This window comes from Anabas testudineus, chromosome 2, assembly GCF_900324465.2.
Source record: "Anabas testudineus chromosome 2, fAnaTes1.2, whole genome shotgun sequence".
Taxonomy (NCBI): Eukaryota; Metazoa; Chordata; class Actinopteri; order Anabantiformes; family Anabantidae; genus Anabas; species Anabas testudineus.
Window position 1 is genome coordinate 22,400,385 of NC_046611.1, and position 22,878 is coordinate 22,423,262.

At 40.1% G+C, this 22,878-nt stretch overlaps 1 protein-coding gene across 1 annotated transcript; it reads right to left on the reverse strand.

Moving 5' to 3' along the window:
• Positions 1-14,189: 14,189 nt before the first annotated feature.
• htr5ab (5-hydroxytryptamine (serotonin) receptor 5A, genome duplicate b) lies at positions 14,190-21,502 on the reverse strand. Its single transcript, XM_026363747.1, has 3 exons — positions 21,393-21,502; positions 17,305-18,082; positions 14,190-14,772 (listed from the first exon to the last, which is right to left on the reverse strand). The coding sequence occupies exons 2-3, from the start codon at positions 18,010-18,012 to the stop codon at positions 14,440-14,442; spliced, it is 1,041 nt and encodes a 346-aa protein (XP_026219532.1). The 5' UTR covers positions 18,013-18,082; positions 21,393-21,502; the 3' UTR covers positions 14,190-14,439.
• Positions 21,503-22,878: the final 1,376 nt, after the last annotated feature.

A 22,878-nucleotide genomic window follows, 5' to 3' on the forward strand; every position in this document is an offset into this window, starting at 1 on the left:
GTTTGAGGAAATGAATGACACTTTTTTAATAGCTTGAAAAAGGAGCAAAAAATTATGCTCTTTAATCAACTTAGAGGTTATTAACAGATCGAGGAGATTAAGCACGTTAAAGAACAGTCATTGGAAAATTGAAAATAAATTCCTGAGGGATTCTCATGCTCTGCTAATTAAAAATAGACGCCTTTCAGTCAGCGTGTTGACTGTCATACTTTCCAATTCACTAGAATATTTTCTTCCTACATTTCAATTGTGTCGCCTTAGTGCTGATTCTGTTTGAGAGTTCAGTGTGAATCAGTGCCAAGGAGGTCAGCTCCGACAGGATGTAAACAGACATTCTGTGTTGACATTTTATGAGCACTCACTGAAGAGCTCCTGCTTTCAATATTTGCCGTTCAAAGAACAGGTGATGTTGTAAAGAGACAAGGTCGCCAAATCTGTTCATTGTTAACCTGCTGAGATTCGCCTATTATTAGCTGTACTGTTAAATGCACAACAAAACTACTCTTGTTGCTTTAGTCAGTACGAATCAAAAGACGAGATGGATTGCAGATGTGCATGCACACTTAAAACTGTATCTTAACATGTGTATACTTACATATTCATGCAGAATATGACAAAATGGAGAAAGCAGCAAACCTTTTCTTTATACTGACATGTGAGTTCACCCATGTACCCGCTGCCATGCACATATCGATCGATCATGTAGTGTAAACGGTTGCATCCTCTTCAATCTGCAGGACAGCTACTCACACACGCAGAACAACAACAGCAGCATCATCTTTCTAAATTTATGACAGTGAGCCTTCATGTATCACACCAGTGGCCTTGGCACAGGTACACTTCAATTCAATTTAAGAATTATTAATATTATTAATTAGCCTACATGACAAATGGCATGCCAGGATTCCCGATGTGAAAATTGTCTGTTTTTATTGTTAGAATTTAGCAATTAACAAGTGCCCTGAGTCATATTAACACCTGCACACATCCATTGTCCACCTACAATGATGTTTTCACTTATGCTGCCTAATTAAACCTCTTGTCACAACTGTGTATGTGCGAACACGGCTCCCTCAATTTTCTATCATGTAGCAGTGGTTACACTGGGACATTTTGTATCAGAACCAATTTATTCAAGTGCCTCGAAGATTTCAATGGCACCAACAAAACTAGTGTCCTAGTACGTGGTAACAATTCAATTCCACAAGTACAAAACGTGCAGTGATGGGACAGTACACCCACCTGTGAGTGATGACGTGAAATGAGGATGATTCAGATTACTGCTCACTGTAGAGCAATCTACTGAACAAGGACCTGATTCCAATAAGCAGCACAGGAGTTTCCTCTTATTCTGACTCGTGCTGTCATTGCTAACACTCGAAGCTTTGAAAGCTGCGGCTGTTTGACTGTCAGCAGACAGAAATGTAAATAGAGGACATCTCAACGTGTCGCAAGAGAGCGAAGGGAGAAGAGTAGAGAGAGGTGTCATTCAAACACATCAGTAGAAGACCACAGCATTGTGAGAAGAGGTCTGATCTCCCAGTTGACCTCATTAATCAGGCTAAACTGAAAGCACTTGTTTTCTGCACAGTGTCAGGCCTTTGAATTAAAACAATTATTTGCAGTGTGTAAATACCTGATAAGTGAAATGTAGTACATGTTCACATGTAATATATTTAGTGCTTTTGTTTTCTATACAGAAATGTGAGATTTATAAAGGATAAAAAATTATATATTTAGAATAAGGAAACAATCTAGACAGATGTCATATGTCTTTTTTCTTGTTCAAAAGCAATACGCATCACTGATTTGGCATTTGCCTGTGAAATTCCCAAATTGCAAAAGGTTAAGATGTCCAAGTGCACGTGACTCACAGGACTCTTCCCATCTCGCTATTTGCACTTGCATGACTGTGTGTTCAGGATGTTCGGACGTCGGATGAGGAACACTTCAACATAGAACCTCAGCAAATAATGTTGGAGTTTTCTCTATCGTATGACAGCACCCCCGAACCTTGAACATGAAGATGTTTACAAATAAGAACTGAAATATCAGTTCTGATGTGTGCACAAAGTCATCAGTTAACCAGCGATTGAGTTGGGGTCCCTGCAGGATAGGAGGTGCAGTTCTGTTTTCCTTGGTGAGGAAGCCAACTGTGACACACAGCACAGAGACACTGGCAGGTGCAGAAACGTTCTACTTTTGATCTCTCCGCAGAGTGCCTTGCTATGATTATCTCAAGCTCACTGCCTTTGATTCATTTGCTGCTACACTGTGGAATCCATCTATTTTAGTCCAGCTATTGCATGATTTCTCCTTGTGTTTTAACATCGGTATGGTGGGAGCAGACAGGAACAGCATGCCAGCATTAGGCTGCAGTACACCTACACTCTTCTATGCAGAGAAATATGTTGTGGCCATTTAAAATAGCAATTTGTGTAGGTGATTAGGGTTGCGTTTGAGTGGGTACATGTTCTGGGACTGAACATTCAGGGAATAACTTTAAAGGATCTGATATTGTGAATATGCAGAGCTGATTTCCAAATTAAATGAAATGTTAAGCAATTATGATGTGAAATAATATGCATTTGCAAACAAGAATTAAATGATCTTCCTAAAACCGCAGCATATGTGAATAAATGAAATCTGGGGGAAAACAAATGTGTCAATCGATATGTTTTTATTGATTGTGGTGACCAAGAAGCAGAAACCGTGTTAAAAAGCCTTCTAGTGTTGTGAATGTACTCATAGAAAGAGCAGATGGTGTCTTTTTTTAGCTGGTGTGAAGAAAATGAACATTTGAGCAATGACTTTGGTTGAATTATGACAACGTGGAGAAATAAAAAACCAAAGATCCAAAACAACAGAGAGGCCCTGAGCTGGTCTTAGCTTTTTTTTTGTTTGTTTGTGCTTGTTTTGAGTCAAAAAGCACAAAAGTACCTAAAACACCTGACTTACCGCTTACGATTTCAAACACATTCTCCCAAATTACGTCGCCAGCAAAAGGTAACTCATTATGATAATACTTTAATCTGGATTTAATGACAGCACACAAACTAGTTCATAGACTATAGTGGTTTCACTTGTAAATTAAAGAGACTTTAAAAAGAAAATTTAAAATGCAGGAATAATATATCTAGATATAAATAATGCAGAACTAAATAAAAATGTTCTCTGTTCATGGCTGCAGCATTAGCCTACCTTAGCATTATTTCCAGCTTCTGGTAACGATCAATAATTACCCTGCAGTTAATCACATCAAATGACCTCATTAGAGCCGACACTGATATTGGCTTCGCTTTCCAGTCATTGTCTTTGTCTTGAGTCTTCCTGCAACCTACTGTTATTATTTTCATTATTATTTTTTGTTGGCATGGAAATATCTCGACTGATATTTATACCTCAATGTTGTGCCTGTATTTTGAAATGTGTGTACAGGGAACAAAACGGGGGATTGTTTGTAGCCATTCTAATATGTGAATGTGTTTTTAGCCTCCCCAGTCGTAAATTCAGTTTTAGAAAGCCATATTTTATCTTTTCATAAGCTGCTTCATTCACTTTGTTCAGGCAGTTTACAGTGAGGTAAAAGCTCCTTTGACAGGCCAAATGAAAGACTCTTCGCTGTGAGCAGAGGAAAAAAATCACTCACCATAAATCTTTTCTATATTTGTCTTTGTTACTGTGAATGTAGAACAATGAAACTCTGCTGTGTTCAGGGTCTGTGATTTTCACAAATTCAATATGAAATGGCCAGATAATGCCAGATGTCAAGGAGAGCGCTGTAATAGTATTTCAGATTGTGCCATCAAACATTTATCAATTTATTTTGTACATATTTGAAACGAGCATGAAGAAAACTATTTCCTCACCAAGAGTTTGTTTGTTTGGGTTTTTTTTTTCTGTGCAAAGGATGCATAATTTCATAAGACATCTTCCATCCCCCAAATGTTACTTCATACCCCCTTGAATGCATGTATTTGCTCTTGTGCATGAGGAAGGACACTTTCTACAGTCACTTTTCTACTTTCATTTCCCTAATGAAATAATAACTTTACGTGGGACACCCGGAGAGTGAGTATCTATCTATCTATCTATCTATCTATCTATCTATCTATCTATCTATCTATCTATCTATCTATCTATCTATCTATCTATCTATCTATCTATCTATCTATCTCTTAATTTTTAATGTCCCCCAGTGCTCAGGGGACAATCAAATTTTTCCTGGCACGATCACGAAATATGGGCCTGTTTAGATCAATACTGATAAATAATGATGAGTCCAGCAATTACACAGACACAGACATGGATGACCATGACTGATAGCACTGCAGAGTCTGGAGATGCACACATGAATCCACATATGGTGCTCTAAATTACATTGTGAATCTCAATTAAGCTACACAGCTGGGGCTTTTTAGTCATGCAGCACACAACATTGCACTTTTTTTTAACTTTTCAGGGAGAAGCAGTCGAACTGGCAGAAACCTGAGAAACCTATACTTTTGCAGTGACATATTAACAGCAAACAATCAGGCGCCTTCCCATCAAAAGGTGATTAGCATGTTGGGTACAGGAGCAGTGGAACATTAAGCTTTTACCTTGATGCTTCTCATTGGGATAGCTGCTTTATCATCACCTCACACCAAGTATGGACAATGGACTCTGGGAATTCTTATCAAATCTTTTACATCATGACAAGCTTATTAAAGGATGACGAAGACACAGAGGCTGTAGCCTCTCTGTTTCTTTCTACAGTTGTTGACACTGTCAGTAGAAATGTCTTCAAGTATATATACACTGTGAAATACTGTGCATTCTGTACCAGAAATGCACAGTAGGAAAACAGGTTTTGTGCAAGCATTAATAATAATATCCCTGCAATGTGGAAAATAGAACCCTAATGCTATTCATTCAGTATTACAGTGCAACCAGAAATATATTCACAGGTCTTAACTTGTTACAGCCTTATTCCAAAAAGTTTGTTTGAATTCTTTGCAAATGTATTTCTCATGACTCTCAAAATTGAGCTCTGGTTTATCCTGTTTCCACTGATCATCCTTGAAATGTTTCTACAACTTGATTGGAGTCCAGCTGTGGGAAAATCAGTTCATTGGACATGATTTGTAAAGACATACACCTGTCTCTATAATATCCCACAGTTAACAGCGCATGTCAGAGCACAAACCAAGCCTTGACGTCCAAGGAATCATCTGTAGACCTCAGAGACGAGATTGTATCGAGGCACCGATCTCAGGAAGGGAACAGAAACATTTCTGTAGCACTGAAGGTCCCAATGAGCACAGTGACCTCCATCATCCGTTAATGGAAGAAGTTTGGAACCAACAGGAGTCTCAGCCAAACTGAGCGATCGAGAGAGAAGGGCCTTAGTCAGGGAGGTGACCAAGAACCCGATGGTCACTCTGAAAGAGCTCCAGCGTTTCTCTGTGGAGAGAGAAGAACGTTTCAGAAGAACAACCATCCCTGCGGCACTCAATCAATCCGTCCTGTAGTCTGGTAAGGTGGCCAGGCAGAAACCACTCCTCAGTACAAGTTTGCCAAAATGCACCTGAAGGACTCTCTGACCATGAGAAACAAGATACTCTGGTCTGATGAAACAAAGATTGAACCCTCTGGTCTGTCTGGTGAGTCCAGACATCTCTGGAGAGATTTGATAATGTCTGTGCACTGACGCTCACCATCCAACCTGGCGGAGGTTGAGAGGTAAGGTGCTTCAACAAAGGATTGAGCAAAGACTGTGAATACTTATGTACATGTGATATTTAATACATTTGCAAACAAACTTTTAAATTGTCAGTGTGGGTAATTTTTGTATAATGTCTGTAACATAACAAAATGGAAAATGTTATAGGCCGTGAATACTTTCTGGAAGTACTGTACATATGAGTGGAGAAGTAATATTTGAAGCCAGTTACAGCAATAAATCTGGTTGAGGATGATGAGAGTTCAGTTCACTGGGGTTTATCTCATTCAAAAGTACCAGAAGCTCATGCTCTGTTACAGAGATAATGAATGCCAGGAGGTTTAGCATATACGGTACGGTATCTCTCTGGAGTCCCAGAATTTGTCCTGAACTTGTTTCACACACCGCTGTCAGTGCATATAAAGTGCGTAGATTAATGATGATCACCCTGATTGGAAAGATTATTGTGTGCTTGTCCATGCTATGCTGCCTGGTGCATACATTTCCCGTGGGGCTGTGATGAAAGGTTGATTGGCCTCGATCTGGCAGCTACTTACTGTCTTGATAATGACAAATGACTCACACATCTAAACTGGACAATGGAACAAATGTACAGACAAAAATGGCCAACGTAGAAAACTCATGATACATCTGTGGATTAGTTAGTTACAAATTTCTGCATTTCTTTAATGCCTGCATTCACGTTTGGCGTCATTTTCTTTTTATTAGTTACGATTTAATCATAGTTTAGAAACCTGCTCTCATGCTTTGGATGCTTTCTCATGCTTTCTCCAGATGTCAAAGTGGTGTTAATAGGCCCCAATAACAGTGATGATCAGCATTTTGATGGGGTGTACTAATTTGACCCTCTCCAAAACCCAAACACAAAAGTGTAAGGAATGAATAAAAGATCAGAGCTTACACTCTACTGTAAACAGCAGTGTGCAGCATGTTCTGCTTGTTGAATCCACTCCCTTTTAAAAGCAAATTAGCTCCAATACCGAAAAACATACAGCATCAGTCTTAAATTCATAGTAAGAAAGTTTCAGGGATGAACACTGAGAAACCGTTTCTGTCATAGTTTTTTATTTTCAGACACACATTAGACGCTCCACTGTACTTTTTCCTCTTTACATCCCCTTTTATCATCACACACATCAATTCTGATAATATTCCCACTGATCAGAGCTACATCTACCCCCACAACACTCGTTTCACTTATCAGAGTCAACATGCTTTAGTTAATAGGACAGCTCACTGCTCCTGAATCTGCCCACTCAGCACATTGCAGTTAATCTAATTGTATATTCAATAGTGAAATGAGCACTGCGGCCCGTATTAAGGAGCTGTTCAAATAAAGTCATGTTTGAGGAGACACTGAAAGATCTGTGGATGGTAAATGACCAACTAGAGTTAACACCTTAACTATAAGATAATAATCTCTTTTCTTGATTATGGTTCCTCGGGGAGTCATTGAGTCCAAGTCATTTTCTTCTTTGATATCTTGTGTTTAATTAGTTTTTTAAAGTATTATATGCAAATTTCAAATTTTATGACCTCTTGGTGAAAGATGTTCAACCCTTTTCATTCATAATACATATCCAAACACTGCATAAATTGAATGTTTCCTGTGGAGAATTTGGGATTCATTTTGAGTTCAGCTCTTATCTCCTACGTAATTTAGCTGCTACTGAGCCTTCTCGGGCTCGCACAGAGAACATGTTGCTAAGTGCTGTAGTCCAAGAGGACATTTTAAGTGAGAAGTGGGCTGTGTGGAGTGGAGTTGGCATGGACCAGCTGTGGCTATAAAAACCCAAGGCAGGGATAACCAGTGGTGCTAAATTCAAACTGCAGTGTAGCTTGCTAGTGATCAAATATATTCTGTCTTTTTCTAGATCAGACCCTCAGAAGATTTTCATGTTGTTTATATATTTGAATCGTCTTTGTTGGCATCAGATAATCAATTGACACATAAATATTATAATAACTCTGGTTTACACTGAGTAAATGATGTAAAAATCTAAATCTACAAATTCAAGGTTGATAGGCCGTATTTCAGCATTTACTGATAATCTTTCATTATTTAGTTGTTCAAACAATATGCTAATTCAGTGTTTTCTCATGCAGGTTGAATTTCCAAAAACAGCTAAAGCAGAAGTGGAAACTAAAAAGCAGTCAACTGGCCAATAAAGTTAACACCACAGGCATGCAGCAGGGCAGAATATGTTAAAGGCACTAAAAACAATGCATTTCCTTGTTGAGGACATATATCTCAAATATCTCAAAACAGCTACAGAAGACATGAAAACTAACAGGAAATCAGCTGGACAATAAAGTTACCACTGTGCAGTTTGTCAAAGGCATTAACACGAATGCCACTGTGCCATACAGAGATGAATTTTCATTAAACATTTAAAATAAATCAAAGGGAGATAAAACCATCTTTTAACTGACAGAAAAACTGAAACATGTCAAAGGCACAAATAGACTGAACATAAGGTCATATTTAGGTTTGGTCCTTGAGGTAGATTTTATCTCAAGGATGTCAATACGGCTTTCATCATAAAAACAAAAACACTCCATTAAAGCTTGTGCTGATATATTCCTTCCACAAAATACCATAGCAACAAGCTGGACAAATGTTACTGTGCAACAACAACAGTGCGTATGGGAAATCAACAACAACATCAACAACAAAAGTCATGTTTTCAGGGTCTGTAAATGAAGCAATGGGCTGTTTAAGGCCATGCAGTTGGGTTAGTGTCTGCCAGTGTACTACAAGCATCTCCTGAATATGAATGCCCTGCAATAATGGAATGCAAAACAAAGGCTGTTTTCCCCCTGGGACTTATCGTGGTGCTAAGAGCGGTGATGCAGGCTCTTGTTCCTGATCTGCAGAGGTTTGGTCAACATAGATTCGAAGCATCTCTAAATCCCTGTTAGTGAACAATCACTATAAACTCCTGAGCGGGCACAAGAAATCCAGTGGAGCTCATGGTCACGCTATTTTCATTGTGACGATCAGGCAGGGTAATCAGCCGCATTTTGCTGTGGTGCAATAGATCTCATTCATATTGTAATGTTTATTCAAGGGAATTCAAACCAGAAGCTCTCACACTGGGGGTGGAAAATGCGAGCAATGATAAAACAGAGCCGACATACACGCTATCAGACATCAAAGTGGTGTGTGCAAACATCCTCCGGGCTGATTGAGGTGGAGGGCATTTCCGTGGACTAAATCTGAAAGCTGAGAGAAAAAAAAATTAAAAAATCTGCAAGGAATGACAATGCATATGCTGTTTCTTACCGAGGATCACCACCTGTTTGAGCCAACCTTCAGAGAAGTGCCCTCACTCTTAATGTTGCACAGCTGGACATGACAAAAACGTGAGCCTACAAGCGCCTTACAGGACTAACCAGTTTAGAGTACGGCCTTCCTCTTTGCATGGATGCCTGCTTATTATCTATGAGTGGTAAGTCACATACAGGGGAGCAGACTTGTTGAACAGGTTTCAGGACTCTTGGAGTCCTGGAGGCAGAACAAATAACATGTCCACTTACCTTTTTGCCTTAGTACATGTAGACATCCTATATAACTTGGGTGACAGAAAATCTTCACCGGCATGCACCGAGCTTTCTTTCACAGTCTTGGTGCCATAGCAACAGAGCTTAAGGCTGTGTTGGTTTAGCTTTACTGTACTGAGGAAGCGTCGTGGAGCAGAGGAGTCACCTGTTTCTTCTGTGACTCTCCAGCAATATAAATGACTGAGTACTAACAGACTAACCTCTTTTATTTCTGTAAAGAACTGACTGTGTCTGCATCGTGTCTGGGTTTACATGCACATGAACGTGTGTCTGTCTACCTGATGAACACATGGCGAGATTTCCCACAGCTTGCAATTTACATACTCTGAGCAATCACATCCTGAATTAGCTTGCTTGTAATTTCCTGCAATCTCGAAATTACAACACCCCCTGCCTAATCTCACCAGGAGACGGCCCTCTTTCTAACAGCATTTAGATGCGTTTGACTGTGCAGTGTCTTTTTTTATTATAACTCCTCTCAAAGGTCCTTCTGCTTCCTCTCCATGTCAGCATTGGTTTAACCAAGACCGCTGGGGTGTAAAATTGAAATGCAGACAGACAGACAAGACAAAAGATTACACTTTTTTCTTTCACTCCATTGCAACCCAATATAAAAACATCTAGTTTTGTTCTGGTACATGGACATACAGGACAGAAACATCCCATTGTTACCTGTTTACTATTTACTATTTCAAAAGGCTTTAGAGGCTGACCGAGGTCCAGAGTGCTCAAAATGCCACAGGCTAATCTTAATTCAACATCAGTGGCACTGTAGCGCAGCAGGATCTGCAGAACCTGTTTGAGATGCTTCCCACATACATTGTATTAACTATTCATGGCCTGGCAGCGTAAGTTATTATAGTGAATGACAGCACCGGAGTCACGAGCGAGAGGAAGCGCAATAAATGGCCGAACACAGGCTGTGTATCAATGTTCAGAGAAAACAGATGACAACACAGATGACAACACTGTTGAATCTCCAGTAAAAGACAGATGACTCTACGTGGTGCTTAGGAAATTTTGATGACAGCATTTTTCTCAGGTTGCAAAATGTTGTCTTGTTTGTCTTTTTGAGGCTGAAAGAACATTTTATTTCAGTTTCTGTTCATTTGCATATGCCATATGCTTTATTTTATTGGGGACTGCACAGCTCTTCATGTAAAATTATGGATGCATTTTAAGCTTGGAAACTGAAAACAAAGTGGAATTACTGGTCATAATAGCTGAATTGTCTGTGAAAGACTTGATAAAGTTGCTTTCATTTAATCCCTCTTCACAACTCTATTGTGAAATCATCACGGGAGGTTTGAAACAATTTTGCCTCAGCAACTTGTCCAAAGTCCTCAGTTGTACTTTATGCTTGGCGCTAATTGCTTTTCTCACAGAGTGAACTATTGTGTTTTATCAGTTTGTGTTTGATGTGGACTGGACATGTGTCTTTAAAGTTTACTGAGACAGTATCCAAAGGTGATGATAGACAGCGATAATGTGGTGTTTTGGGTTCGGTTTGGCCCCTCAGAAGTTTCCCATAAGCTGGCCAATGAGAACAAAGTGAGGTGGGGGTAGGGCTCAAATGAGTCCTTTCACTCTCATGGCCTGTTGAGCTGTTGCATAGAGGGGGATTGTAACATGTATTTGCAGTTTTAAACTCAGAAACCACCTAATCTTGCATCAGTGAAGCCATAGAATAAAACATAAACTCTAAATAAAGCATAATATGACCAGTTTAACATTCAGCTTCAGTGCAGCAGTATCAGTAGAGTTCATGTATTATAAAGGAAGAAGGAAAGTTAAAAATCCAGTAAGCACTGTCCATCCCAGTTCTGTCTCATGGCAAAGAAAGGTTTATTGGCTTGTGTCTCTTCTGGGGTATTTTAGAATTTTCAATTTTCCATGCTCACCTCTGTTTTGCCCTGAAAACCTGAATCAAAACCAAGCGAGGAGCGGTGAGAAAGTGAGCCCTCGTTCAGATCGTACATGCATATGCTCCCCAGGATCCTCTTCCACACACTCCCGCTGTGCAGCTTCTATTTGGATAAAACTGAGATGTCGCAGAATAACAAGTGGAACAACAACAGAGTCACACAGTCGATGACGCCTCAGTCAGGAGGAGACTGAATCCACTTTGTTGTCAAGATAAGAGAGAGACGAGGCAGTGCACTCCTGGTCTTGTCTGGTCCTTGTAAACTGCAACTCTTAACTAAGTGTTTTTCACCATTTACATGGAAGCTTATTTTATTGTTATTGAAAGGCTATGAGCCGGCCGGCCAGTAGCATCCTGTATATTACAGGGAAGGGATATTTATTTATACAATCCACGTGCTATGTGTAGAACAGGTGCTGCTTACGGTGACAATACATATATATATATTTAAAATGTTTTGTTAATAAAACTACATTCATCACATTTTTCCTTTCACTGCATCCCGTTGCATCTATTTCTGTAAAATTCAGCAAGCTGAAGCACAGGTCTGCCTTGCCAGAGGCAGTTGGTTCTAATCTGAAGTCAGTTTAGCCAAGCCACATTTTCATGCATGCTGTCTTCCCTGAAATGGATGTGCTCCTTTGAACAGCAGCAGGCTTACTCCTGGCTCTGAAATGTGCGTGCTGGCAGTGGCTCCGTAGTGAGATTGGACATGCCAATGGCTGCTTATAAAATGATCTCCAGTTGTTGGGCAATAATCATGATAAAAATAAATTATTATTATCAAGACCCTGATTTTTCTCTGTCTTTCATTCTTTCTTTTCTATTTTCTGCATGTTAGGCTATTCAGGGGTATGTGTGTGTGTTCGTCTGTAGCTTACTGATGCCTCATAGCTGTTGTTTTTATAGACCTTCTTGTCAAAACTCTAAGCTCCAAGCAAATAAAGTGCTTCTACAGATGATAGACTATTTCAAATGTCACTAGTTTAGTGTTTTCTTTAGTCATGAATATGTATTTCCAAAAAACTACCTCTGAAGGTCCACTTTTTTTTCCTCTTTTGAACATGAAAAATGGAAATAGATATGGATGTTAAGCATCACATTTATGTAAATTTTTTTCAACTTTTCCTGAGCAGGGTCATCACACAGAACTCGACTTTAGAGGAGCAAAGGGTGAATAATCCACTGTCCTCTGGCAATTTAAAAAGCAGACCGGAGTCATTTAAATAAGTGAATTCTGCAGAACACCTCTGGCTCAAGTCAATGAGCAAGTCATGCGACTAATACATGAAAAAAATATATAAGAGAGAACAGACCAGTTTCATCAGTTTTTCCATTTACTTCATCATATTTGAAAGGATATAAAAATAATTTTTACTGTTTTTGTATATATTCCACACACCTCATTTTTAACCACCAAATATGATTTTCAGTGGAACAAGATTAGAGTGACTCATTTAATTTTTAAAATATATTTTTATAATTATTTAATTTTATATATTTATTTTTCTTCATTGTGATATATTCATCAGTTTAATCTGATCATCTAGTACATGTCAGATATTTAACTTTTTCCTCAATAAAGACTCTTTATATCGGTTATGGAACAAATAAACCATGCCACTTGAAATCTTCAGGTATTTAGGATACTGTATGTAACATTGACCTCCATTTCCACACACAATACACAGTCATACCCACCAGCTCACGTAAGCAGTGAGGTTTTTCCTTCACTCTGCTGAGTGCTGAGGACTAGGAGGGGTCGCTGTGATTCACTGAAGATTTACTTAGTTTAAACTTAGTTTTCTATACCCAGTGAATAACTTGTACAACAACAACAACAACAACAACCTGCTTCGTATTCGAAAGCTGGATAGGGCTTGCAAACTGGTTGTTCATCTTGTCCACTGTCATAGTCCACATCTGATTCCACCTTGAACACCTATGGCAGGATTTTAAAAGCCGACATTTCAAATCACAAATGAGTAAAATTATGCAAAATTGTAAAGCTGTGGCTTGTTTATGTAGTATCTGGAGTCAGCAGAAGAATGGGACAAAGCTCCATAACTGTGGTTTAAACTTTAGTCAGGTAAGAGCCCTGTCTACTAAACATAATGTTCCTTTTCAAAGGACAACAACGTAATGACATATTAGAGATTTGCCAAAAACAGAATGGTCACCTACATTCAGCACAGTTATTTGCTGAGGATTAAATTATGATGCATTCCTCACAGCACAGCATTTTACCGACGTACTGATTCTACATTTTACTGAAAAGTGACTATTTGTTTAGCATATCTTGCTCCTATAATCCTCCTACTATAGTCTAACAAGTCATTCTCGAAGATATGCAGTGTCTCAACATTTTAGATGTAGCTTCCCTACACAATGAAGCAATATGTGTTGTTGTTTTTATTTTCCAAATTCAAATTCTATTGACTTATCTCCTTCAGAATGAGTTTTTGTGATAGCTTCACATCAGTCTACAAGTCTTATGTTACTCAGAGCTACTTTATTTATGTGGTATAAGACAATTTGCGGCTGCAGTCACTCAACAATGCACCCATTCAAAAATGATGGAAATAACTTTCATGTTATTGTTCTGCATATTTATCTAGACGTATGTATGAATGAACGAACTGCATGTAAAAGCAGAAACTGCATATATACTGTAGGTAGTTATAAGGTAGAGGTCTCTTATGATTTTATCCCTTTTGGTGGAGGGCTTTCTGATCCCGCCGTTCTTTAATCAAATACATTTTCATTTTGAAGTTTTGTTGTCAAGTTCATAAAAAAATCTACAGTTTGTTTCTTGTTTCCTTTCTAGTAGTTTCTAACAGAATTTTTTGAACATTTCTTCCAGGTCTACTTTGAAATTATTCACAGCAGCCTAGCAAATAATGATGAAACTGCTTACAAGTGACTTCGTCTGACACAACAAAGAGAAAACCAACACGTAGACAGCGCTGTATTTATTCTCCCCTTTGTAGATACAGAAGCTCAGACACCCATCTCAGTCCACCAATGAAGTTTTATCAGCATGGTAATAAACATAACACAACCTAAATAAAAATGACACATTTATAAAGACATTTTTTTTTTTAGACACAGTATCTACTGTCAGCTTCAGTTCATCATCTCATCATTTCACAGTTTCATCTGTTCTGTCTGGAGGAGTAACACTGTTGAGTGCATGCTGGTGTAGTGTGTCAGCCGAGCGAATGGCTCAGCGCTGCCGAGAGAAGAGGTTCCTCAGAGCATTGTTGTAGTTCTTATTAAAAGCTGTGTAAATCAGCGGGTTAAAGAAGGAGTTGGAGTAGCCCAGCCACAGGAAGATGCTCTTCCAGATGGGCGGGATGTCGCAAGAGCACAGCGGCACAATGAGCTCGGTGATGAAGAAGGGAATCCAGCAAAGTACAAACACGCCGATCAAAATGCCTACCATCAGGGCTGCCTTTTTTTCCTTCTGCTCCCGCCATGTATCCCCGTCTGTCTGGAAGGTCACAGTGGCATGGCGCACAGTAAATACCATCTGGGGCTGGTGTGTTTCCTCTTTTACCTGGGAGGCAGGCAGCCAGAGAGTAAATCAGCTACTCTGTTGATTTCTCAATCAATCAGACAAACCTGGTTAGCATTAAAATGAGAAAAGCAATATCTTTAACATTATAAAGAAAAGCAATTTCTGAAGTGAAACTTTTGTGGCTGCTCAGCAAAAGATGGATTATTTAGTATGGAGCAAACAGAAGTGGGAATCAACAGGTGGATCAACAAACCAAATATAATGTGTTCATTTCCTACACACATTAACACACACAGACACACAGCGCAGAGTACAAAGCCGGAGCCGTGTCTTAATCTGCATTTTCCAGCAGCTCATTTTGTGGCATTTCACAAACACACCGCACAGCTGGAAAAAGGAAGAAGAAAATGCCAACATTAATCGGCTGACTTTCTCCTCTCTTGTTTGTTGCCTAGCACAGCTCAAGGCTGACTATTTTTTGTGTATGAGCTTAAGTTCTGGAGGTCATTCCACTGCTGAACAGCGTTTACACAGACAACCCATCCCTGTAAACATGTTGAAAGTGAAAGCACGCATTTTGTTTTACTTTCAAACAAGAACCTACACTAGAATAAAGGGACTTGTACACACACAGGTGTGTATTTAATTTAATTATTTCAGGTAAGTGGGGCATTGAACTAATCTGATGGATGAAGTTGATCCGTTTAAGGCACAGGCCAAAAGTTAAAAGCACAGTTCTATCGAGAAGGAGGTTTCCTTAATACAGTGAATCAATGAGGTTATGATGAGCCCTCAAACTAAAACAGAGACCTTGTAACAGTGTCCTTATCATTGACGCGCCAACACGCAGATACTTAATGTGCATATACTGATGCATTTTACACACCTACTACTGCTTTTGTGTATCAGCTTTTGTCTTGCTACAGTTTGGAGTGCATGTCTGCACCGGTGCTTGCACAGTATTTTGTCATATCTAAACAACAGATTTGATAATTTGTCATTTATTACCTTCTAAAATGTTCTTCTAAACTACTTCAGGGTCTGGGTTACAGGGTGAGGTTAAAGTTGAACATTCTGAGACGTAATGTTTAGTCATTTAAAATTCCTCCAGTGCTCATCTAATTTGAGAGGGATTACAGATGTGAACCTCTGCCTCCTGTGGGATTTTCTCATGAGGACAATCTTTCACCTGCACATATGGTTGCTTTATTATCTTAAAATCTTTTCATCAGCTTCTTTCATGCATTAAAATGGTTGCATGAGTGTAAATTATGTGTTGAAGGCCGGGTAATTCAGCCAGGAAGCAAATAAAATAGAATAAAATCTAGGTAAAAAAAAAAAAAAAAGTAAACATATCAGCATCAGTTACCTTTTTTTTGCACTGACATCAACATTTTTAGTAGTATTATTAGTTATTTGTGCAACTAGGCCAAGAATCAATACATTCTATTTCTGTTGTGTCTATGTGTCTTAATGCCTTTGTGTGGGTGTTGTTGATGGATGAGTGCACGAGGTTTATTATCTTGGATGGTGATGCTACAGCTCACATCACGGCTCTGTGCAGACACTTTGCAGGGCCTTGACTTTTCAAAGTACACCGGGAAGTGATGAAAATAAACTTTGGCTGCGTAATGAGACATCTACAATACAAGCATACGCTATAAGTACATCTGTGGACAGCGAAGTGACTAATAAAACATGTTTCTGTTTAACAGGCTGTAGCCACAAGCACGATTGGCTGCAAAATGATTCCTAACATAGAAGCTGGACTACCAAGCCAATAAAAGACAGAGATAATTCATTTGACTGGTCCCCCTCAACATGCAGTTGATGCAAACTGATGTCAAACTTGTAACTAATAAGGGGCATCAGGAGAATTCGGGGGAGAAATACATGTATTACATAAATGAATAAAAAAATAAATAAAATGAATATTATCTGGAAACCACTTATTTTTTGTGTGGACGTTTTCCAAGTTGTCAGAGTGATGATTTTCATAAATAACTGCTTTCATAGGTGTTAAAAAATAGCTAAAAGTAGCACTATCTCTATCAGTGACATGTTCTGGAGGGGGTTCAGATTTCCCACCATCATGGCAGGTGAAAAGTGGATGTAGTCTCAATTTTTACAAGAAGAAATTACCTGATTAAATGTTTGCTAATGAGTCTGGAATAGATCCAGACTTTTGTGTCAGATTTGAGAAATGCCAAAGCCAGGAAGGTGCAATGGCCCATTAAACATGCCAGAGGTGGTATTTATAGCCTTCTATATTCCACCTACGCACATTAACAAGCTAGTGGCGATGAGATGAGCAAGATGGCTTCAATTATTTGTACGTATGCTTTAATATTGGATACTTATGTTTCCCTGATTATTGTTGAATAGCTCATCAGCCAATATAATAAATAACCGCACAGCAACCCATATTTGTGGGTCAGGGGCATCAGCCTTTTGCAGGAGGAGAAATAGGCATCATTTCACACAAGAGGGAGATGATAATGATATTGGGAGTTATAAGGACAAGGGGTTATTTAAGAAAATGGGTTTTAAAAAAAGAAAATGTATAATCACCTCAGCCATGGGTGTGATTGTGTTGGTCTTGCGGGAGCCAATCCGAAATTTAGCAGCCTTGTAGATCTTCCAATAAACAAACAGTACCACACAAAGAGGGAGGTAAAATGCTCCGAAGGTGGAGAAGATCGTGTAGGATGGCTCCTGGCTCACCTGGCACTTCATCCCCTCTGAGTAGGTCTCCCCCCAGCCAAAGAGAGGCGACAGAGAGATGATGGAGGACAGTAGCCACGTGAGTGCGATCATGATATTGGAGATCTTTTTGCGTGTCTTAAGCGTGTACTCCAGGTGCCTCGTGATGGACCAGTAGCGGTCCAGTGCGATGGCCGTCACGTTCCAGATGCTGGCTGTGCAGCAGAGCACGTCGAAGGAGATCCACACCTGGCACAGCACACGGCCCAGTTTCCACAGCCGGCCGTTGAGCTCATGAACGAGACTGAGAGGCATGACCAGGGCAGCCACCATTACGTCGGAGATGGCCATGGAAGCCACTAGGTTGTGCGGCACTCGGTGGAACGTTCTCACCCTCAGGATGGTGACTAAAACCAGCAAGTTCCACACAAACGTAGCCACTACCAGCATTGCCAGTAAAGTAAGAGTGAGCACACTGAAAACCGAGAAAGGTCGGTAGATGTTTCCCCCGGAGTTATGACTGTCCAAAGCTCCACTGAAGTTGGCTGTCAGCATGCTGGCGTTGGGATACGTCATGGTAGCTGCTCACAGCCCCGCAGCCAAGGGCCAAACGATTCAGACAGTTTCTGCAGACAACTGATTCATTCTGCAGCAGGGAGAGAAAAGAGGGAGAAATTGTTTTGCAATCAGCTATGTGTACAAATCTCCCTCAGTATGAAAGGTCTTTGAAATTCAGCAATATTTGCTAAAGAGTAAAATAGCAACACATGAAAATTTGTTGCTTTTACAGCTGGATTTGCACAATTTTGCAAATGCACTAGTGTACTGTGTCATTCACCTCAGAGAGGTAGTTTAGTGATTTGCTCACAATAGTTAAAAACCCTTGAGTTTCTCATTTCAGCTGTCAAGCAACCTGCCTACAACTTTCAAGTGCAATTTTATCTGCTGTTAATAGGGCTTAAAAGTACTCTGGGACATGACTGGGCTCGGAAAAGACCATAAATATTCAGTTTCATCATCCCACTGCTGTCCTTTGATTTGCATCAAAGTCAAGCCTGCGCTCCAAAAATGAACTGTTTTAAGAGGCGTCTTTGTTGTACAGTCATTTGGGAATATCTACCTTTCACATTCAATAGAGAGATCCCTCCATATACATATATATATATAGTGGAGAGCAGAATATATTTTTCCCTAGAAAGGAGAATGTCTGCCGGAGAGATATTCCATATTAACATAGGATTGTCTCAGTCTCGGACTGACATAAGAAAAGATTTGACATGCCAGCTCTATCAATACATTCGCAGGCGAGGCTTAGCAAGTGGAAAAGTCTCCACTACACAATGCTCAACAGTGCAGAAACAATGAATCTCAAACACCAACCACTCCCACTGTCTGCCTGGATGGTGCAAAGTTTGGTATTAAATTGAACCGAATTTGATGCATCGCATTATTTCGGCTTCCGCGACGACTACAAACTTCACATGACAAATATGCAAAGACATTCGGAAAACCGTCATTTGCTATGATCCAGTGCTATGATAACCAAGTCACATCTGACTCACAGAAGCGTCTGTTGAAAGCATCACTGGGGGCAATAATGATTTCATGCATCATGTTTTGGAAAACATATTCAAATGTGTCTGACTTAACAATCTCTTGAAGATGTTAATTTGAATCATTAGTCATAATTCTTATTTATAAATGCACAGTTTAAACAACTTCTCCTGCTTTAATCTTTATCTAAAATCTTGAAAATCTTTAATTACTTGCTGTTTGTTAACAAATACTAATTTCTGACCTTTGCTCAGTGGATCGACCACACTTTACTGTTAAAAGTTGAGTTTTACCCATAATCTTGAATATTAAATATAATCATTCATTTTGCACGTATCCTCCTGTGACATTGTCATGAGGGTTTGTGGATGATTTGCTCAGATCCTCCCAGGCCTCTGGGTGCAGTACAAGTATCCATAATGAGTGTACCTAATTCATATAATTCAGTTGAAATAATTGTCCCTAATTGAGTTTGATTTAAATTGCAGGGTTTAATCAATAGGATCATATTCTTGTAGCTGTTTGGCCTCTAGCAGCATGACTTTTTGCTTTATTACTGAAGCATTAATCTGATGAATAAATCACTCAAATGGTTTTCTTTTTTTATTTACAAGGACATTTTTCTTGAAAATCAAAATAAATGCTTTATTCATATACTGTATAATGTGTTTACATCAAAAAGGTTGTGTCAAATTGATCTGCTGGTTATCAATCACTGGGTTTCATCAATAAGAGCAAACAGGTAATAACAATATGAGCCATATTCCTGTCAGACGCTGTATTTATGCGACGTGACACTGTCGCTTTGCATCACAAACCGTGCCCTCCAATCAAAGGGTCCAACCAAGCACACCGATGGACCCTCTGTTCTCTCGTCTCCTCGCTCTTATTAACAAGCCTGATAGCCATGAAATTGGACAACCATTATGAGGGAAACAGGCAATCAAACATGCGGCATTCAGCAAAGCAATGCTACAGCTTCTCTGCTGACATCACAGGCCAGGTGTCTCGAACAGCGGCTGTCGCTCACGCTGTGACACACAAGACAGAAAGGCCCAGAAAAACACGTGCACGTCAGCGAGGAGTGAGGAAGAACTCGCTGATAGACAAGAAGCCAGGATGTTCACCAGTGTCAAAGGATAACTCCTGAATGCACGTTTTACAGTCATGTAGTTTAGAGCGTTTGCCGGTAGCTGTGTGGGTAAAGTGCCAAGTTTAGGCCAGTTGCTGTCTCGAGACTTGTTACAGCTGGCATTATTACTCCAGAGCCTTGTGGGGGGTTTTAGATAACTGCTAGAAATTAAACAGGGACAGAGGGTGATTCACATTTCACCACCAATCATAAGGTCTGTTCCCTTTTACTTATTATTGTCTGTAGGAGGATAGAGCTGAAAGTAACAGAGAATCATTTTTATATTTCTTGACCTAACGGCAGCAGAACAATACCTCCACACATTCTGTAGATGTCACTATCACTTGGAAATAAGCAAATTCAACATTAATCAAACATAATCTGAACTTCACATGCTCTTGAAAACAGAAAGCCCCAGATGCTGAAGAACCCACGATGCTGTTTCATTATATCATCTAGCCACAAACTCAGATTGATGGGTTTTGCATGTTTGCTTGTTTTTCAAATGAGTTTTCTTGGTTGCTATTGTTTCTGTCCAGAGCTGACGTCATAATGTAATTCTGTAAAAACTGTAATTTCCTAGTGCTGTGGAGATTTGCCCTGTGAGCTCTTTCCATTAATTCTTGCATCCTTTTCCAATTTCCAATAAAGCATTGAAGGCTGTCAGCTGTAGAAAAAGCTAAAAAAAAAAAAAAAAAAAAAAAACTACTTTGACATCTCATCTCATTGTGTCCAAAACATAACCGCTGTACACAAGAGCGTGAGAGACATCCTCGACCATGAAACGGCCAGCGTGCTCGTTTGTTACACAATCTTCTCCACGGAGTTTCTCTGAGGCTGACATTTGCAGCTGAAAGCAGGGGACGTGTGTGGACGCGTCCTCTGACTCAGGTGATGCGATGGTCAACTCCAGCTGCGCACCGTCTGCAGCACCAGCACTTTTATCCGCGGGCTGGTTGAACCAACACGATGCGTCTCTTTTGAGGAAGATATTTACAGCATGCAACTAAGGGGGGTGGGGGGGGGGGGGGGGAGGAGAAAAGTCTATTCGTGTGTGCGTTTCATGTTCTAATCCATCGCTTCAAACGCGTTTCTCTCCAGAACAGTAAGTTTTCTACTGATGCGTTTTTCCCCTGGTGCGCGCTCGGCTCTAGCTGACGCGCTTAACCAACCAAGACACTTGTTACACATCATCTCGGCAACACAGGCTCACTTTTAAGATTCCCCATCTAAAAACGCATTTGTTTGTTGGAAAGGAAAACTCACTCACCCCATCAACAGCTCGCCATGAAGCAGCCCGACACGAGAGCATCTCTCGGTCCTGACCCCTCCATCGAAATTCACTTTGCAGCTCTTGTCAGCGGAGTGATAGAAGCGCCTGGCTCAGTGTTGATGACAGCAGAAACACACCTCGTACTGAGGATACAGAGGCGCTGGAATGAACCACACACCGAGGAAGGGGGAGCTGAGTCCAGCTCTGCTGAGAGGCTGCGTTTTTCAGGGCATGCGGGAGATTCGTGTGCGCGTTTTCTGTGTTCACATAACGCGAGCTGTAGTTTTCTTTACACGACCACGCAGTGTGGAGGAAGGACAAACCTCTGCCTCGTGTTTCTCTGAAAGCATTCCCTCTCTATAATTAGTCTTATTCTGCAGTGATCAGAGGTTGCTTTGGGGAAACCAGGATCCTGCCGCTTTATGATAGAAGATATTTCCATGCCACCACCTATGAAAGTCCCCTGGCGTTTGTCCCGTCTCCCACCAATGTGATTAATCCATCTTCCTCACAGAAATAAGCACAGGATATCCAGTGGGACACTTGCTTGTCCCGGAAAAAAAGTCCTTAGATAATTATTGCAATTAATCCATCATATTTTGCACCTGCTGCAAAACATTGTTCTCTGTTTTTGGGTGAATCTGATGCTAAAATGTTGCAGATCTACAGATAAAATGTGACATAAAATAAGGTCAAATTGTATTTCAGTAGTGATGTTATAACAACTTGGCCTGTGGCATAAAGTATTTGCCCCCTACATCCAGTGCAGTTTAGTAAAACCACTAAACTGCACTGATCAGTCTGGGGAGACCTACAAAGCTGACAGGTCGACAGTGAGAGATGCTATATTTACATGAGGATTAGACATGGAACAACCATGTACCTTCCCAGAAGTGGCTGACTTTCCAAAATTAGCCCAAAGACATGGAGACAGCTTATTTGAGAAACCACAAAGGATCCAAAGAATTTCAGGCCTCTGTCGCGTCACTAATGGTGAGTTATCATGACTCCTATCTGATCCATGGGAGACTGTCAACGAATATTTCTGTACTGTAGCCCTGTACCTCAATCAACAACTGACTTGAGACTATGTGAAGACCAGGAATGGAGAGAGAATTGACGAAAGAAGATTTATGATACCTGCCAGACTTAATAATGGCAGGCAGTTACTGTGAAGGTACTGTACCTGACTTCCACCTGTCCCTTTAATATAACACAGCACTAGTAGAGAGAAAGTCCTGAGTTTTTCCACTGCTACTGCACCTTTACCTCAGAAAGCATGCATGGCAAAAATGAATCCATCTAATTGTTGCTTGTGCTAACATTTCTTCCTAATCCGTAGGATTTGCTTGAAACATCTGTTTATATGAGGCTGAGTGCAGAAATATGCAGCTGGACACATATTAGGGCATACTTGTACTCACTTATAACACACTTCCAGTGCATCCAGAATTCCACAAACAATACCCCATAATGACGGTGT